Source organism: Meles meles, chromosome 9, assembly GCF_922984935.1.
Source record: "Meles meles chromosome 9, mMelMel3.1 paternal haplotype, whole genome shotgun sequence".
NCBI classification, from domain to species: Eukaryota; Metazoa; Chordata; class Mammalia; order Carnivora; family Mustelidae; genus Meles; species Meles meles.
Window position 1 is genome coordinate 66,699,936 of NC_060074.1, and position 19,720 is coordinate 66,719,655.

The 19,720-nt window shown below is 37.2% G+C and overlaps 1 protein-coding gene and 1 pseudogene across 6 annotated transcripts in view; both read right to left on the reverse strand.

Annotated features, from left to right (window-relative positions):
• The window catches only part of FASTKD1 (FAST kinase domains 1), a 47,951-nt gene extending 33,397 nt beyond the window's left edge, over positions 1–14,554 (reverse strand). Inside the window, exons 1-3 of one of the 6 annotated variants that reach the window (XM_046019599.1) lie at positions 14,465–14,554; positions 11,560–12,077; positions 9,767–9,832 (exon numbers count right to left, since the gene is read on the reverse strand). In XM_046019599.1, the coding sequence (XP_045875555.1) occupies positions 9,767–9,832; positions 11,560–11,894 (401 nt within the window). In that variant the 5' untranslated portion in view covers positions 11,895–12,077; positions 14,465–14,554. Of the gene's footprint in view, positions 1–9,766; positions 9,833–11,559; positions 12,078–12,729; positions 12,969–13,862 lie in introns of those variants that run through there. The other 5 variants (XM_046019602.1, XM_046019600.1, XM_046019598.1 and 2 more) reach the window with 5 other exon arrangements.
• On the reverse strand, positions 6,090–6,509 carry LOC123950867 (annotated as a pseudogene).
• Positions 14,555–19,720: the final 5,166 nt, after the last annotated feature.

Genomic DNA, 19,720 nt, shown 5'->3' on the forward strand with positions numbered 1-19,720 from the left:
TCCTCCTTTGTCAAATATTAATTGACCATATAATTGTGGGCTTATTTCTGGGTTTTCTGTTATATTCCATTGATATATATTCCATCTAGTTTTATGCCAGTACCGTATTGTTTTAATTACTACTGCTTTGTCATATAATTTGAAATCTGAAATTGTGATACCTTCAGTTTTGTTTTTTCTTTTTCAAGATTGCTTTGGCTATTAGAGGTCTTCTGTAGTTCCATACAAATTTTAGGATTGTGTGTTCTGGTTCTGTGAAAAATGCAGTTGATATTTGATAGGGATTGCATTAAATCTGTAGACGGCTTTGGCTAGTACAGACATTTTACCAGTATTTGTTCTTCCAATCCATGAACATGACTGTCTTTCCTTTTTTTACATTATTGATGGAGTCTTTAAGGTTTTTCCATATTTAGTATCATGTCATCTGCGAATTTTGAGTTTTACTTTTTCCTTTAAATTTGGATGCTTTTTATTTCTTTATGTTGGCTCACTGCTATAGCTAGGACTTCCAGTAGTATGCTGAGTAAAGGTGGTGGTGTCTTGTCCTGACCTGAGGGGAAAAGGTCTCAGTTTTTCACTCTTGAGAATCATGTTGGCTGTGGGTTTTCATATAAAGTTTTTTTGATGTTGGGCTTTATTGCCTCTAGACCTAATTTGCAGAGGGTTTTGATCATGAATGGATGTTGTACCTTGTCAATGCTTTTTCTAAATCTAATGAAGTGGCCAGTTTTTATCCTTTCTTCTATTGGTGATGTATCACATTGATTATTTTGTGACTATTAAACCATCCTTGCATCCCTGGAATAAATCCCACTTGATTGTGATATTTATTTTTTTAATGTATTATTGATTCAATTTGCTAATATTTCATTGAGGATTTTTGCACTTATATGCATTAGAGATACTGGCCCGTAGTTCCCTTTTTCGGTGGTGTCTTTATCTGATTTTGGTATCAGTGTTGACACTGGCCTCATGGAGTGAATTTGGAAGTTTCCCTTCCTCTTCTATTTTTTGGAATAGTTTGAGAATAATAGATATTAACTCTTCTTTAAATGTTTAGTGGAATTCGCTTGTGAAGGCATTTGGTCCTGGACTTCTGATTTTTGTTTTTTTGATAACTAATTCAGTTTCATTGCTGGTAATCAGTCTGTTCAAATTTTCTATTTCCTCCTGCTTCAGTTTTGGTAAGTTACAGGTTTCTAAGAATTTATTCACTTCTTCTAAGTTGTCCAATTTGTTGGCTATAGGCTTTCATATTATAGTTGTTTATATTTCTGTGGTGTTGGTACTATTTTTTAAAGATTTTATTCATTTTACAGAGAGATAGAGAGCATGAGCAGTGGGATGGCAGAGAGAAAGGGAGAGAGAGGGGTGCGTGGGTGGCTCAGTGGATTAAGCCGCTGCGTTCGGCTCAGGTCATGATCTCAGGGTCCTGGGATCGAGCCCCACATCGGGCTCTCTGCTCCGCGGGGAGCCTGCTTCCTCCTCTCTCTCTGCCTGCCTCTCTGCCTACTTGTGATCTCTCTGTCAAATAAATAAAATAAAATCTTAAAAAAAAAAAAAAAGGGAGAGAATCCTAAACAGACTCCCTACTAATCACGGAGTCTGACACAGAGCTCAATCCAAGAACCATATCTTGACCTAAGTCAAAAACCCAAGACTTGGACACTTAACTGACTGAGCCACCCAAACGCCACTGGTGGTGTTGGTTGTTATTTCTTCTTTTTCATTAGCGATTTTATTTGGGTTATCTCTCTTTTGCTTTCTCGCTCTCTCTCTGATAACTCCAGCTAAAGGTTTATCAATATTATTGATCTTTCTAAAGAACCAGCTCCTGGTTTCATTGACCTTTCTACTGTATATTTTAGTTTCTATATCATTTATTTCTGATCTAACCTTCATTATTTCCTTCCTTTTGCTCAGTATGGGTTTTGTTTGTTCTTTTTCCAACTCCTTTGGGTGTAAGGTTACATTGTTTGAAATTTTTCTTGCTCCTTGATGTTAGCCTGTATTAGTATAAACTTCCCTCAAGACTTCTGCTGCATCCCAAAGATCTTGGAAACTTGGCTTTTTCATTTTCATTTGTTTCAATGTTATTTTTGATTTGTTTGACTTCTTGGTTCATCAATTCATTATTTAGTAATATATATTTGTGCTCTTTGTGTTCATTTATTTGTGCTCTTTGTGTTCCATGGTTTTCATTTTATTTTTTATCGAGGTATAATTGACATTTGACATTACATTCAGTATGAATTGATATTTATTGATATTGATATTTGTACACATGATGAATTAATATTTATATACACTGTGAAATGATTACCCCAATAAGTCCAGTTTCCTCTCATTATCATAAAAGTTACATAATATGTAACATAATATCATTGACTAATGTCACCATGCTGTACATTGCAACCCTATGACTTGTGACTGGAAATTTGTATCTCCTACCCACCACCTTCTCTTATTTTGCCCATTTTCCAACTACCCTCCCCTCTGGCAACCACCAATCTATTCTCTGCATTTGGAAGTTTTGTTTGTTCACTCATTTGTTTTTAATTTCCATGTACAAATGAAATCATATTGTCTTTGTCTGATTTATTTTACCTGGCCTAATATCCACAATGTCCATCCATGTGTTTACAAATGGCAAGATTTCATTCTTTATTATGACTGGGTAATATTTCATTATGTGTGTGTGTTCATGTATGTACACACACCACATCTTTATCCATTCATCCATTGGTGGACACTCTGGTTGCTTCCATATCTTGAATATTATAAATGATGCTGCCATGAACATACATCTTTGTTTAGTATTTTTATTTTCTTTGGATAAATACCCAGAAGTGGACTTGTTGGATCATATGGTGATCCTGTTTTTAGTTTTTATGGTAACTCCATAATGTCTTCCCTAGTGACTCTACCAATTTATATTCCCACCAATAGCGCAAGAGGGCTCCCTTTTCCTCAAATCCTCACCAACACTTGTTACTTCTTGTCTTTTTGATAATGGCTATTCCAACAATAGTGAGATGATACCTCACAGTGGTTCTGATTTGCAATTCCAATAATCAGTGATGTTGAGAATATTTTCATGTGCCCACTGGCCATCTGTGTCTACTTTGGAAGATGATCTATTCAGGTTCTCTATCCATATTAATTAATTAATCAGATTGTTGTTGTTATTGAGTTGTAGGAGTTCTCCATATATTTTGGATATAAACCCCTATTCAGATATATGATTTGCAAAGATCTCTTCCCATTCAGTAGGTTGCCTTTTTATTTTGTTGATGATTTTCTTCACTGTGCAAAAGTTTTTTAGTTTAATGTAGTCTACTAGGTTTATTTTGCTTTTGTTGACATTCCCTTGGCCTTTATTATGATGAGGGGGCATTCCCTATCTACCTATTTTGTAGAGAGTTTGTTTTGTTTCCTTTATCATAAATAGATGTTAAATTGTGTCAAATGCTTTTTCTGCATCTATTGAGATGTTCGTATAATTTTTATCCTCCATTTCGTTAATGTGATGTATCACACTGATTGATTTGTGGATGTTGAACCATCCTTGCATCCTTGGAATAAATCTCACTTGACAATGGTATATGATCTTTTTAATGTATTATTAAATTTGGCCTGCTAATATTTTGTTCAGGATTTTTACATCTATGTTCATCAGCGATACTGACTTGTAATTTTCTTTTTCTATGGTGTCCTTGCCTGCTTTTGGTATCAGAGTAATGCTGGCCTTGTAAAATTAGTTTGGAAGGGTTCCCTCCTCTTCAGATTTCTGGGAGAGTTTGAAAAGAATAGGAATTAAATCCTCTTTGAAAGTTTGGTAGAATTCACCATTGAAGCTGTCTTCTCCTGGACTCCTGTTTGTTGGGAGTTTTCAAAATTTATTTATTTATTTATTTAATTCTTATTGTGTTATGTTAGTGATCATATAGTACATCAGGTTTTTGATGTAGTGTTCCATGATTCATTGTTTGCATATAACATCCAATGCTCCATACAATCCATGCCCTCCTTAATACCCATCATGAGGCTTACCCATTTCCCCAGTCCCCTCCCTTCTAAAACCTTCAGTTTGTTTTCCCGAGTCCATAGTCTCTCGTGGTTCGTCTCCCACTCTGTTGGGAGTTTTTTTATTACTGATTCAATCTCCTTGCTAGTAATTGGTCTACCCAGACTATTTCTTCATGATTTAGTCTTGGAAGACTGTTTCTAGGAATTTACCCATTTCTTCTAAGTTGTCCAATGTATTGGCCTCTCATTAGCCTTTGTATTATTTTGGTATCAGTTACAATGTTCCCTCTTTCATTTCAGATTTCATTTAAGTTCTTTTTCCTAGTAAATAGTTAAAGGTTTATCAACTGTTTACTTTTTCAAAGAACCAGCTTAGTTTCATTGATCTTTTCCTTTTTTTAAGATTTTATTTATTTGAGAGACAGAGAATGCACAAGTGGGCCAGGGTGGGGGGCAAAGGAGAAGGAGGCTTCTCATTGAGTGGGGAGCCTGACAAGGGGCTCAATCCCAGGACCCCAAGATCATGACCTGAGTCAAAGGCAGATGCTTAACCACCTGAACCACCTGGGTGACCCTCACTGGTCTTTTCTATTTTCTCTCTAGTCTATTTTTTTATTTGAGAGAGAGAGAGAGAGCAAGCATGCGCACAAGTTGGGGGAGGGGCAGAGAAGGAGGGAGCGGGAAAGAATCTCAAACTGACTCCATGCTGAGATCATGTGATCTCTGTCAAATAAATTTTTTTTAAAAAGATTTTATTTATTTATTTGACAGACAGAGATCACAAGTAGGCAGAGAGGCAGGCAGAGAGAGAGGAGGAAGCAGGCTCCCCACTGAGCAGAGAGCCTGATGTGGGGCTCGATCCCTGGACCCTGAGATCATGACCTGAGCCGAAGGCAGAGGCCCTAACCCACTGAGCCACCCAGGCACCCCTCTCCTTCAATTTCTTAATTGACCCACTGGTTGTCTGGTGGCATGTTGTTAGATATCTACATATTTGTAATTTTTCCAGGTTTTTTTGTGATTGATTTCCACTGTCATATCACTGTGGTCTTAAAAGATTTCAATCTTTTAAGACTGAAAAAAGTTTCAATCTTCCAAAATTTCTTGAGACTTGTTTTGTAGCCAAACATATTATTAATCCTGGAGAATGTTCCACTTGAGAGGAATGTGTATTCTGCTGCTTTTTGGTAGAATGTTCTGCATATACCTAAATCCATCTGGTCTGACATGTTTTAAGGCCGATGTTTCCTTATTATTTCTGTATGCATTGATGTAAGTGGGATATTAAAGGCCTTTATTATCATTGGATTGCTGTCAATTTCTCTCTTTAGGTCTGTTAATATTGCTTTACACTTCTAGGTGCCCCTATGTTGGGTACATAAATATTTACAAATGTATCTTCTTGCCCTTTATCATTATATGATGCCCATCTTTTTCTTTTATTACAGTCTATTTTAAATCTACTTTGTCTGATGTAAGAATAGCTACCCCAGCTTACTTTTGGTTTCCATTTGCATCAAACGACTTTTTCCATTTCTTCACTTTTAACCTGTATGTGTCAATACATCTGAGGGGAGATTCTTATAGGCAGCATATAGATGGATCTTGCTTTTTTTTTTTTTTAATCCATTCAGCCACTCTTTATCTTTTGATTGAAGAATTTAGTCCATTTTTTGGGGGTGGGGTTTGCTCTTTTCACCAAAACATTATTAAATGAATAACCATATGTGGCCTGAGCTGTATATGACCTATTAAAGGCTTAAGTCCTTAGGTAAAACCAGGAAAACTGCTTCCCCTTCTTCATGTTCACAGAGCAGCTAGTGTTCATAGTTGCGCAGCCTTATGGCCTGCAAAAGGGGTAGGTATCCAAAAAGCAAGATTCTGCTGAACTGGAATGGAGCCAGGGATGAGGGCACTGAGATAAACCCATCTAGGCGGTGATCTTGTGCTCTGAAGACAGATGGGGAACATGAAGGTCCTTTTCTAGCTAGGACAAGGCACGTAGTTGATGGAAAAGAAAGGCAGAGAGGCTGGGGAAGGGAGCTAGGAATTGCTCTTTATTGACCTAGTAGTAGGTTCTGCAGTAGAGCCCCTTCAGGTTTAAGGGCATTTTTTTCTTTTTCTTCTTTCTGCAACTTCTCCTACTGCTTAAGCTGCCATGCCTGCAATCTAGCATCCATTTCCTCTGACAGCAGTACAATTCATCTTGCAAACTTCTCCCTTTGGGCTTTTCTTCGAAGCTAGCCTTTCACTGGAAGTGCAGGGTAGCCATCTGTCTAGGACAAGTTTGGGAACTCAAGGGGCCTATAGCCAGAGGGGTTGGCAGCCAGGCTCTGCCTGGGTGGAGAAAGAGAGTCTGGTGAGGATTCAGCCTCCAGTCCCCCAGTTCTCCCCAGACTGGCACTCAATGGAGTTGTTACTGGCTGCCCACCAGAGCCACCACACTGCCATGCAGTTAAAACACCTAAAGCAATCATGCTGAGGCCACAGAGCTAGAAGTGGGGTCAGTCCATTTATGTTTAAAATAATTATAGATGGGTATCTACTCATTGTCATTTTGTTATCTGTTTTCTGGCTGTAGTTCTTTACTTTTATATGTTTCTTGTTACCAATTGGCCTTTCTTTTCAACTTGAAGTACCTTTAATGTCTTATAAGTCTAGTTGAGTAGTGGTGAACTTGTTCAGTTTTTCTCTGGAAAACTTTCTCTCCTTCAATTGTGAATGATAACCTTCTCAGGTATAGTCTTGGTTAGAAGTTTTTTTGCTTTCAGCACTTTGAATATATCACATGACTCCCCTCTGACCTGCAAAGTTTCTGCTGAAAAGCCTGATAAGAATCTTGGGCTGGGGGGGGGGTACGAGGGAGGGTCCCTTGTACAAAACAAGCTGTTTTTCTCTTGCTGCTTTTAAGATTCTCTGACTTTTGATGTTTTAATTATAATGTGTCTTGGTGTGAATCTCTTTGGGTTCATCTTATTTGGAACTCTTTGGGACTCCTAGATCTAAATGTCTGTTTCCTTCCCCAGGTTAGTGAAGTTTTCAGCTATTATTTCTACAAATAAGTTTTCTATCCTCTCTCCTCTCTTTCTGGGGACACCTATGATGAGAACATTATTTCACATGATATTGTCCCATGGTCTCCATAAGTTAATTCCACTTTTTTTTTTTTTCTTGCTGCTGTTAGAGTCAGTTTCACTCCCCTGGTCTCAGTCACTAATCCTTTCTTCTGGTTCATCTAGTCTGCTGTTGAACCTCTGTTGTATGTCTTTCAGTTTAAGTTATTATATTCTTCAGTTCCATGACTTCTGTTTGTATTTTCTTATGTTTTCCATCTCTTTCTTAAAGTTTTATGTTTATCCATGCTTCTCCTGGGATCAGTAAGCATCTTTATGACCATTATCTTGAACTCTTTATCAAGTAAGTTACTTACCTGTGTTTCATTAAGGTTTTTTCAGGGGTTTTATCTTCTTTCATTTAGAACATATTCCTTCGTTTTTTCATTTTTCTTTGACTTTTAGTGTCTGTTCCTATGTATTAGGCAACACACCTATCTAATCAGTCTTGAAGGAGTGGTCACAGGAAGACTGGGACATTACAGTCTGCTTATCTGTGCAGTGCTTTGTGGGTATTATAATGCCTGCCAAGAACTCTCTGATTTGTTTAGTCCCATGCGTCCCAGAAACATAAGCCTGCCTGGACACCAGAGGCAGGTGTTTAAAGGGTCTTCCCTCTATGGACTGCCTTACTTGCCAGCCTTGGCAGGGCCAAGGAGGAGCACCAGGCCAAGGCAAAGCTGCCAACCAGCTTTAGCAGTATGGGGCTGCGGGAAGCCCTGGGTCAAGGCAAGTTGGTCCAATATGTTTGGTGGGGCAGAGTCACAGAAGAACAAAAGACAGGGCAAACAGCTTTTATAAGGTAGAGAGAGAATGCAAAAATAGCACAGGCCACTTCTGGTGCTAGCAAGGTACAAGAGTGCAGAAATGGTGCCCACCAGTGCCTCTAAACATAGAGAGAATTCCAATAGACCCCTGTGCTTCTAGCAGGCACTTAAAGCTTACCCAGTGAATCCATCATATATGGGTGAGGCACTTCCAAACTGCTACTCTTGTGCTGTGTCCCAGGACAAGTTAGTCTGTGTATGAGCACTTTCAGAGCAGAGTTCCCACAACCCTTGGGTCTCCTTGATGTAAGCCCCATTGGTTTTCAAAGCCATACATTTGAGAGCTCATCTCTGTGGTACAGGTCCCAAGAGTTGGGATTCCTGATGTGTGGCACAAACCCCTCACTCCTCAGGGATAGATCCCTCCCTCTTTTGAATCACTGAGTAGGGAATGGGGTTCTTGGTGAGACCATGGCTCCACTTCTCCTACCTATCTCAAGGTGGCCTTGGATCATTTGTTGTGGAAGAGTTGTTCAGCCAGTCCTCAGGTCCTTTCTGAAATAGTTGTTCCCTAGGTATCTGGAGATTTGGTGTGTCCTTGGGAGAGTGAGTAGGGTCTTCCTGTGCCACCATCTTGAACCACCTCTCTTTTCAGTAGTTTTGTTTTGTTTTTTTTTTAAAGATTTTATCCATTCATTTGACAGACAGAGATCACAAGCAGGCAGAGAGAGAAGAGAAAGCAGGCTCCCCTCGGAGCAGAGAGCCCGATGTGGGGCTTGATCCCAGGACCCTGGGATCGTGACCTGAGCTGAAGGCAGAGGCCTGTAACCCACTGAGCCACCCAGGCGCCCTTTTTCAGTAGTTTTTAAATCCTCCTTTCTCCTTCCCACTTTGATTTTCCCTTTTTCCACTAACATTTGTTATACTCCACTAATAATGGATATAGGCTATGCTGAATCCCTATGTTAAAAAGGGATTAGGCTATGCAAAATTTTCAGAATAGCTAAACATTTTCCAAAATAAGGTCTATTATTATCTCCCTTTTTTTTTAATAAATGGAGTTTCTAAAAAATTCTTATACAGTATAGATAATAAAGTTTTGTATAGAATAGACTTCTCTATACTCGTAAGAACACCCTGGACAAATTTTACATTTTCTAGTTCATTACTGATTATGGCAACATGCTACAAATATAGCTATGTACAGGAAAGAGATCTGATCATATTCACAGTAGTAGACTTGAAAACTTCTAAGTCACCTATGAGTTATGTTCATTGTCTCTCCGTAAAGAAGAAGTGATAAATAAGCACCTGCAAATGCTGCTAAACAATGTTAAATAGTTTCCCTTTCTAGTAAACTGGTGTCTTCTTTTCTTGCTTATCACTCAGAGAATCTTTTCTTTTTTAAATTTTTTTAAGTGAACTCTACTCCCAATCTTGGCTCAAACTCACAATGCCAAAATCAAGAATCTCATGCTCTACCAATTAAGTCAGCCAAGCACCTTGAATCTTTTTTCTGAAGCAGAATCTGCCAGAAAAGAAGATTCAAAAAGCCAAATAGCTGTTACTGCACCTTACTTATATTTTGATTAATAATGTATGGGGAAAAGCACACTGTTCCCACTCTTAAAGAGCAAATATTCACGTTATCTTTTTCTCTTTAGGAAAATACACATTCCTTATTATTTTCCTTTACACAATCAAAAAATCCTCAACCTAAATGGGTTTACTTTTTTTTTTTTTCATGAAGCTTAACAGGTAGGCAGCAGCACCCCATTCTTTATCTGTAAGATTTTACTGAGCTAACCTTGAATAGGATAACTGCCATCTAAGATGACGAACTAGAGTACTTGCCTTTCCAGTCTTCTCCATGCTTCTGTAACTAGTGCTGCAACCAGGTCATGGGCCTCAGTAGCACACCTCGATAAAATCAAGAGAAAATCATTTTCCATACATAGATACTCTTAAATTATTTAAAATAATTATGCAAGTAAGAACACAAAAGTGAACTTCAAGTTACTGTACTCTTATGCAGTCCTTATTTATGGTCCACTCCCATTTCAATATTTTGTTTCACTGATACAGTATAATAAACATCTATATTTTATCCCATGCCTCTCTCATTCTTTTGTCTGTTCAATGCCTTCCACTGAACAATGAAAATGTTCAATGCTACATATTATGTTAAAAGTACATAAAATGTATACATTAATTTGCTGATTGCAAAAATATTTTTATAGGCGAGAGTTCATAAAATAAAGAAAAACTTGAATAGGGTACTAAAAATCATTTATAGGTCTGTACTCATAAATAGCCACCATCATTAATTTGGAGCATTTCATTCCAGTTATCTTTCTTACACACATATGAAATACATATATTTCTTTTACACTTTTATATCCTGCCTTTTCAATAAGTTAACATTATATTACAGCCATTTGCCCATGACATATTGTTCACAACAATTTTTAAACATTGTATACTATTCCCTTATGTGAATATATCATTTTAACACACAACTACTTTTAGAATTTAAGTTTTTCAATATTGTAAATAATGTTGAGGTGAGTATCAATGAACAATAAACCTTTACATGTATCTCAGATTACTTTCTTAGGATAAATCCTAGAAGCAAAACTATTGGATCCAGGATATTTTTATAGTTTTTGATATATATTATACCACCACAGTACGTAAGAGTCCCTCTTCCAGTATATCTTCATTAACAATGAATACTTTCCATATAACTAAACCACATATACTGTATTTTGTAGGTATAAAAAATCTTTTTTTTCAATATCTTTATAATGTTAAGGTTATATAAGTTTGTCTCCTAAAAATCAAGGACTTTCAGGTTGAGTCATGAAGCAAAACTGAACTATATATTGTTTCTAAAACTTGAAAACAAAAAATACATTCTATTATTGAAATCCCTCCATTATTAAAATATGATCTAGGAGGGAAAGGTAGAAATATACTTTTTAGACAAATCATCACCAAGCGGCATCTCTCCATCTGTCTAATAGACACGAGTCTTATGAGGTAAACACAATGTTTTATGGTTAAGTAAGTCTGGAAACTGACCTTATTTATAATATATTTAATATATTAAAGGCTCTGAAAGTCCTGCAAAAAAAGACTTGTTTAATTTTGTCTTATTCATCATTTTTCAAGTTAACATGACCACTGAGAAAACAAATGCATACTGATATACAGGTTGGATAATTACGTGAGAAAACTGCTGTTCTTCCATGAATAAGACTAAGAAACAGACTTATTGCAACTTTTGTGTGTTATTTTTCTCTTACACATCTGCCAAATACTTTATTTAGAAAATCTAGTTCTTTTAAAGGCTGGATTCCCTTGCAAACAATGTAAAATTTCTTTTTTTGTTGTTAATGTTTTCCAAGCTTTCCTGAATTATGATTAATAAATAAAAATTGTATATATTTAGGTTGCACAACAGGATTTTTGATCTACATATACATATAAAATCAAAGAATATCTTCTAAACATCTTAAAAATAGTAGATGATCAGGAAAACTATCTATAGAAAAAAAGCATTGTTTTACATTTTAAAGATATTTTTAGAAAATTAAAATATAAACTACAACGATTTCTATAAACTCTAAAAGCACATTACTTACTGTTGTGTGATGTACAACACATTCACTAGCGTATCATCATTCATGAATTCCATTTCACTTGTAGCTAAATTATGAAGAGTAAGAAATTGGGGATGGTCTCTGATACATTCAGCATTTTTTAAAAAGCTTGTCTTCTGCTTTTGAAACTGCCAAAGTATATTCCATGCACATTCCACTTGTTTTTCTGAAAGTATGGCTTTGTTTTTTCCAATAAGATCAAATACTTGCTCTTCATCTGTACATGTAATCATCTGGCTAATTAGTGGTTTACAACTGCAGGTTCGAAATTGAAACACTCTCCAAGAGAACGGACAAATAGCTCTTAGACGAAGCATATTTACAAACAACCAGTCTAAAAGAAAGGTAATTTTTCATTTACATCACAAATTTTCTTAGGTAATGAAAACCATCTGCGACTAGTAGTCAGGTGCCATATGCTGATTAGAAGGCAACTATTTTTCCTTCATGTATTTTGCTTCCATTATGACAACTCCAAATCCCATTCCAACATGCAGCTTCTGTAAAAGGGTTGGTTTAAAATGGTTATGCTAATATTATTAATACCAAACTCGTTCCAAAATTCAACTCAAAGTCATAAGCTTTTTCTGCTTTAACTAGAGGCTTTGTTCTAGTCTGAAACAAATTAATTTGAAATTAATTTGGTCCAAAACTAAGTGTCCATGAAAAGGGACTTCTTTCTGAACTCCATTTAAAAAAATATTTGTGGGACGCCTGGGTGGCTCAGTTGGTTAAGCAGCTGCCTTTGGCTCAGGTCATGATCCCAGCATCCTGGGATCGAGTCCCACATTGGGCTCCTTGCTCAGCAGGGAGCCTGCTTCTCCCTCTGACTCTGCCTGCCTCTCTGTCTGCCTGTGATCCCTCTCTCCCTCTCTCTCTCTCTCTCTGTGACAAATAAAAAATAAAATCTTTAAAAAATAATAAATAAATAAATAAATAAATATTTGTAAAAAAATAATAAAATTTTTTAAAAATTAAAAAAATAAAAAAATATTTGTTAAATCTAACATATATATATATATATATATATAACTATATATAGATATATATAGTTTTCAAATTTGACCATAAAAGCAGAAGGGAAAAAAAAATCCTATACTCAGAAACATCTTTTTAAACAAATAAGTCAAACTATTTGCAATAAATAATCACCTTTAACATTTTTACAAGGAACAGCCATTAATTCCGAGCCATACACTTTTTGAAAAAATTTTTATTTTTTTCAGGTGGCTCAGTCAGTTAAGCATCTGCCTTCGGCTTGAGACATGATTACAGGGTACTGAGATGAAGTCCTGCATCTGCCTCCCAGCTCAGTAGAGAGTCCACTTCTCCCTCTCCCTCTACCCCCCAACTCACATGCTCACTTGCTCTACCTCAAATAAATAAATAAAACTTTTTACAAAATAAATGAATAAATAAATAAATCTTTTTAGGGGCACCTGGGTGACTCAGTCAATTAAGGGACCAACTCTTAGTTTCTCCTCAGGTCATGATCTCAGAGTGGGATCCATCCCAGCACTGGGCTCTGCCCTTAGCACCCAGTCTGCCTGAGATTCTTTCCTGCTCTCTCCCCATTTCTCCCTCCATTTGCATGTGTACACTCTCTCTCTGTTAAATAAATAAAATTTAAAAAAAAATTTTTTTTTCAGAAAGATAGTTTCTGATTTATTTACTTTAAGGATAATTTATTGCTCCTTTCTTCTGGTACTCTAAAAGAACTCTAATGGTTTGGTCACTACGGACCTTAGATCAGTTTAAAACAGTAAGTAAGAAGATTAAGCTCCAATCAGGAAATACAAAGAAATCAAGAAATGTATCAAGACATGATGAAGCAATATAATAAGATAATTATGAAAAAGGACTATTTGTTTTAAATATATATTATAAATGTTTATAATTCTAATTGAGAAACCAGAGAAAAGCTAGGACTAGAATCTTAGCATCTAACAGTTCTGCAATATTTCACAAAGGACTTCTAAAATATACTATCCCATTAAATTCTCTCAACTAACCTATCGGGTAGATATTATCATTTGCATTTTACAGATAAAAGCTATTTTCAAAAAGGTTAAAAAACCATTCTAGCACTTGTGGAGCTGAGACAGTCACCCAGTTATTTCAACTCTTTCAACTTGGAACACCTCCTTAGATCAACAAAACCAACACAAAGATTGGCTCAGATTCCTCTCTATGGCTATGCTAGGCTGTCCGCCAGAAAAACAAAAACAAAACAAACAAAAACAAGACAGTATTGGTACTTTGTGTCTATCAGTAAGCATGCTGACCTAAGCCAACCTGGGTACACACGTACACAAACACCTGGTACACAGCAAGGGTATCCTCAAGATTCTCTTGTGTGCCCACAACAGAAAATGGAACCAGCTCAATGGCTAGAATACCAGCGTGGTAAGTCTCCAGTTCTGCCCCCAGATAAATGACCTTGGGGAAGTCATTTAACTAAAGGAGAGGCCTTGGTTCTATCAGTGCAGGGTCAACAGTGACACCCTGTGTAAACGACAAGCATTCTCCACGCGGGGCGCACAGTAAGTCCTGTACCAATGAAAGTGAGCTTCCCTGTCCTCACTAGGAGAGGGTTCACGCCTGCCCTCCTCCAAGCACTGGAAAAATCCAATACCCTGCACCTCGGACAGAAATCGTGCTGGGCGGAAGAAAACCTGCCGCCGCTACCCGCCCGGACTTGCAGATTAAGCTCTTCCCTCAACAATCTCCCAACATTTCTGGAGGATTCCGGCGAAGGCTGGTCACGATGGCTCATAAGTCAAGGCTATTTCTGGTCCCCAACAAGTGATGTAACGGGCTCGGTTGTGTCGCTCCCTCCCGTCCCCCGATATTACATAGTTTGCAGCCTTTCCTCGGGAGATATCACCTCTCCTCTGATGATCCAGTCCCCAAAACAGGAAAAGATGCCGGGACAGCACAGCATGCTCAGCGGAAGGCACGTACTACATGCCCCAGGGGACGTAGCGGCGAGGCCAGCGGAACGGACGTCGCCTACGCATTCGCGGAGAATTCTGGGCATGGTAGTTCCACATTGAGAGACTCTGCGACACCACCTTTTAAACTGTTAAAGTTACTTTAGGTCAGTGTTTCTCAACCATCTGAGGTTTCCTCCCTGGCCATGGAAGACTGATTTTTAAATTTATTATAAATATATAATAATAAATGAATATTTAGAAAATGAAATTTGCAACGGTAAACGGAAAAAAACACGTGGATTTTTATTTCTTACAATATTGAACATATATAAAATAACTGTCAGGGGCGCCTGGGTGGCTCAGTGGATTGAGCCGCTGCCTTCGGCTCGGGTCATGATCTCAGGGTCCTGGGATCGAGCCCCGCATCGGGCTCTCTGCTCCGCAGGGAGCCTGCTTCCTCCTCTCTCTCTGCCTGCCTCTCTGCCTACTTGTGATCTCTCTCTCTGTCAAATAAATAAATAAAATCTTTAAAAAAAATAAAAATAAAATAAAAATAAAATAACTGTCAAATGGCTATAAGAGCAAATTCTTACTCTCATTTTCTGCCCTTGTGTCATGGTGAGGCCAGTCTTTGGAACCATGCTTTTTTTTTTGACAGCTTTATTGAGAAATAATTTACACACCAAGTAATTTATGCATTTCCAGTGTATAATTCAATGTTTTTCCTAATTTAGCGTTGTGGAGCATCACCAAAACTCATTTTAGAACATTTTTACAAGTCCAAAAAGAAACCAGCTAACCAATAACAGTCACTTTCCATCTCCCACCTCCAACACCATAGACAACCACTAATGGCGAGCACACTTTGAGTAGCACTAATTTAGACTGTTTGAAAGCAGATCAGCTGATAACAAATTTGAAGATTGAGGTTACCTTAATGCACAGAATAGATAGAGTTTCAGAACAAACATTAGAAAAAGCATAGGGATGAAACTGGGCATAACCTGTGTCAATACCCTACAATTGGAGACCCATAGTTAAAGTTGGGGTTGCTTGTCAGTTGCAATGAAGCAGAACACACCCCAAGGAATGTCAAATTAAGAAGGTGTTACAAAGAACTCACTATGGCATTCAGCCCTGTGTTAAGTGATTTGGAGGAGGTTAACAGAGCTTTTCTCTTGACTGAATGCTGTGGAGGAAGCAGAGATAATTCCATTATTGGGTATCTTAATAAACTTTTTCTGTAGGGCATGAGGAATGAAGTGAGGTTACAGCTGTATTTGACAAAGAAGGAGCGCAGTCACTCATAATAGCCAAGATAGGTATATGTTCAGTCATTTTTTTGTGCTTTAGATAATGTTTTTATTTTGGTCTCACCTCTGTATGATTATGGAATGGCCTTATCTTTGTCTTGTTCCATCATAGTCAGACAGTGGCCTTGTCTCATGTTGGTGTTCTCTGCAATTGTTCACCAGAATACCGACACTGAGCTACAAGCGCCAGACCAGCTCCAGCAACGATAAGGCCTAAATGATAGTGTCGGGACAGTTTCTTCACTGTTGGGACCTGTTCATCTCCTTCTCACCAGTTTGCAGAATTGTAAGGAGACTGGCCTAAGACACAAATACCAGAAACTTGCCTTCCTTTGGAATCTTGTTTAGGTAAAGAAAGGAAACCCTTTTTGTTTAGTCACTGTTAGTAATTTTTTTCTTTACTTGCAGTCTAGTGCATTCATAAGATATATATTTATATATAAATCACACCTAAATACAAAATTAAGGTAATAATTTAAATCCATAGCTATAAAATTGTATTCTGGCTAATGACTTAAATCATGAAGAAGCATCTTTTACAAGTGTTAAAAAGTAGTTAACAAAGTGTGGCTCTTAATTTCCTCCTAGTAAGTGTCAATGCCCTTTAGCCAAAAATCACAAGAAACCTGAAGATGAGGTTTATTACTTTTTGGAGCTAAGGAAAATGCACACTGCAGGGAATCATTTAGCTGCACAGTAAAAGAGTATTAGAAAGAAACTATTGCTGGATTTGGGATTTAGCTGGATAATTTGGGGGAAGGTCTAAAGAGGAAAAGTTTGCTCTATCTGGGGTGCTCTAAGGAAGCAGGGCAATTCTATGATTGGGCATCTAATACATCTAACCATAGATGTTAGATAGTTGGATAGAAAAGCAGACTAATGTGAGGATAAAGCTGAAACTGGTAAACAAGTAGCATTCACTCATTTAATGAGAGGGGAACCCTTGGTATTTTGTGTGTCACAGTAACCTTGTCTAATATCAATGCTCTGTGAGATTGCTTATGTCCAACAGGAGGATAATATGCTTTAAGCCCTGTCGGATTCGTTTGAAATAATATTGAGTCTTGACAATGAACATTAGACCAATTTCTCCAACATCAGAGACTGTTTTTCCCCTTCACAAATTAACTTGAATGCTTTTTCTTCTGGAGTAATTCTGCCAGTAAAATTGTGTTTGTTGTATATAACACCAAGAGCACTGACAAGAAGAGGAAAAAAACTAAGTAAATTGGACTTCATCAAAAAAATTTGTTTGAAGATTTTATTTATTTATTTGCCAGAGAGAGAGAAAGAGAGCACAAGTAGGGCGAGCAGCAGGCAAAGGGAAAAGTAGACTCCCTACTGAACAAGAAGCCTGATGCAGGACTCCACCCCAGGACCTTGGGATTATGACCTGAGCCAAAGACAGACACTTCATCAACTGAGCCACCCAGGCATCCTTGACTTCATCAAAATTTAAAACTTTTATTAATCAAAGAACACTGTCAACAGAGTGAAAAGGCAACCAACAGAATGGGAGAAAATATTTGCAAATGATATATCAGATAAGAGATTAATATCCAGAATATATGAAAAATTCATACAAATCAGTAACGACAACTTTTTTCAATGGGCAAAGGACTTCAACAAACATTTCTCCATGGTCACAGGCACATGAAAAAATGTTCAACAGCACTTATCAATATGGAAATGCAAATCAAAGTGCAATGAAAGACCACTTCACACCCAATAGAATGGCTATTATAAAAAAAATCAGAAAATAACAAGTGTTAGCAAGGACATGGAGAAACTGGAACTCTTCTGTTTTACTGGTGGGAATGTAAAATGGTGCAACTAATGAGAGAAAAACAGTATGGTGTTTCCTCAAAAATTAAACAGAATTATCATGTAATCTAGTAATTTTATTTCTGAATACTCAAAAGAATTAAAAGCAGGAACTTGAGCAAATATTTATGCAGCAATGTTCTTAGCAGCATTACTTATAAGAGCCAAAGTGTAGAAGCAACCCGTGTCCACTGACACATGAATGGATAAAGAAAATGTCATATATACTTATAGTGGAATTTTATTCAGCCTTAAAAAGAAAGGAAATTCTGACACAGGCTACAACATGGATGAATCTTGAAGACCCTAGGTTCAATGAAATAAGCCAGACACAAAAGAACAAATATTGTATGATTCCATTTTTATGAAGTACCTAGAGTAGTCAAATCCATAGAAACAAAAAGTAGAAGAGCAGTTGCTAAGGGATGCCAAGAAAGGGTAATGGGGAGTTGTTCAGTGAGTATAAAGCTACAGTTTTGCAAGACAAAAGGTTCTGAAGATTGGTTGCACAATGTGAACATACTTAACGCTACTGAACAATACACATAAAAATGGCTAAGATTGGGGCACCTGGGTGGCTCAGTAGGTTAAGCCTCTGCCTTCAGCTAAGGTCATGATCCTGGAGTCCCAGCCGACATCAGGCTCCCCACTCAGCTGGAAGTCTGCTTCTTCCTCTACTCTTCGTGCCCCCCACCACTGTGCTTGCTCTCTCTCAAATAAATAAATAAATAAATAAATAAATAAATAAATAAATTTTAAATGGCTAAGATTGTGCTTTACTACAATTTTTAAAAAGGTATTCAGTTTTGGGGGGCACCTGGGTGGCTCAGGGGGTTAAAGCCTCTGCCTTTGGCTCAGATCATGATCCCAGGGTCCTGGAATGGAGCCCCGCATTGGGCTCCCTGCTCAGTGGGGAGCCTGCTTCCTCCTTGCTCTCTGCCTGGCTCTCTGCCTACTTGTGATCTCTGTCAAATAAATAAAATCTTTAAAATTTTTTTTTAAAAAAGGTATTCAATTTTTTAAAAAAAGGCAACCTCACTGGCAGTCAGGAAATTAGAAAATAAGATGATACCATTCTTCCACCCATTAAATTGGCAAAAACTTAAAAAATTGGAAACAACCTCCAAGAAGGAAAAGAGTCACTTTTATACAACCTTAGAGTCCTTCAACCTTTCAGGATACCAATCTGGTATTATACATCACATTGAAAAGTGTACAGATTCTGAGATGCATTAATCTCATTTCTGGCTATCTTTCCTAAAGATTTATAAGCATCAATACATAAAGATATATGTAAAAGATGTTTATTACAGTATTTTTTTGTATTAACCAAAATTTGAAACAACTGAAATGTCCAAGAGAAGAATGTCTGGATATATTGTAGTATATCCATACTATGGAATGGTATATAGATATCAAAAAATGCTCGTAATATATTTTTATGCAAACAAAAACAATTTAAAAGTAATATGTTTGATGGGATCTCATTTTTGTTGAAGGAAGGGAGAGAAAGTTTTAAATGTTAGTACAGGAATAGGAAAGAATATTAATGGATATCTCAAGGGAAAGGAATTGGAATAGATTAGGGGGAATTATTTTTAAACCTCTATGGAATTTTCAAAATCTTACAATATCTTATATTATTGTAAATATATGTGACGAGCATGTGCTTTTGAAAAGTTTAACTTTTTTATGATATGATTGGTGATATAGAAGAAAATAACAAACAATAACTTGTCATTTTTCTTTTTCTTTAAGATTTTATTTATTTGGGGCACCTGGGTGGCTCAGTGGGTTAAGCCTCTGCCTTCGGCTCAGGTCATGATTTCAGGGTCCTGTGATAGATAGAGCTCCTCTGCTCAGCAGGGAGCCTGCTTCCCCTTCTCTCTGCCTACTTGTGATCCCTGTCTGTCAAATAAATTTTAAAAATCTAAAAAAAAAAGATTTTCTTTATTTGTCAAATTATTATTTGACAGAGGCAGCCACAAAAGGAACACAAGCAGGGGGAGTAGGAGAGGGAGTAGCAGGCTCCCTGCTGAGCAGGGAGACCTACACGGAACTCTATCCCAG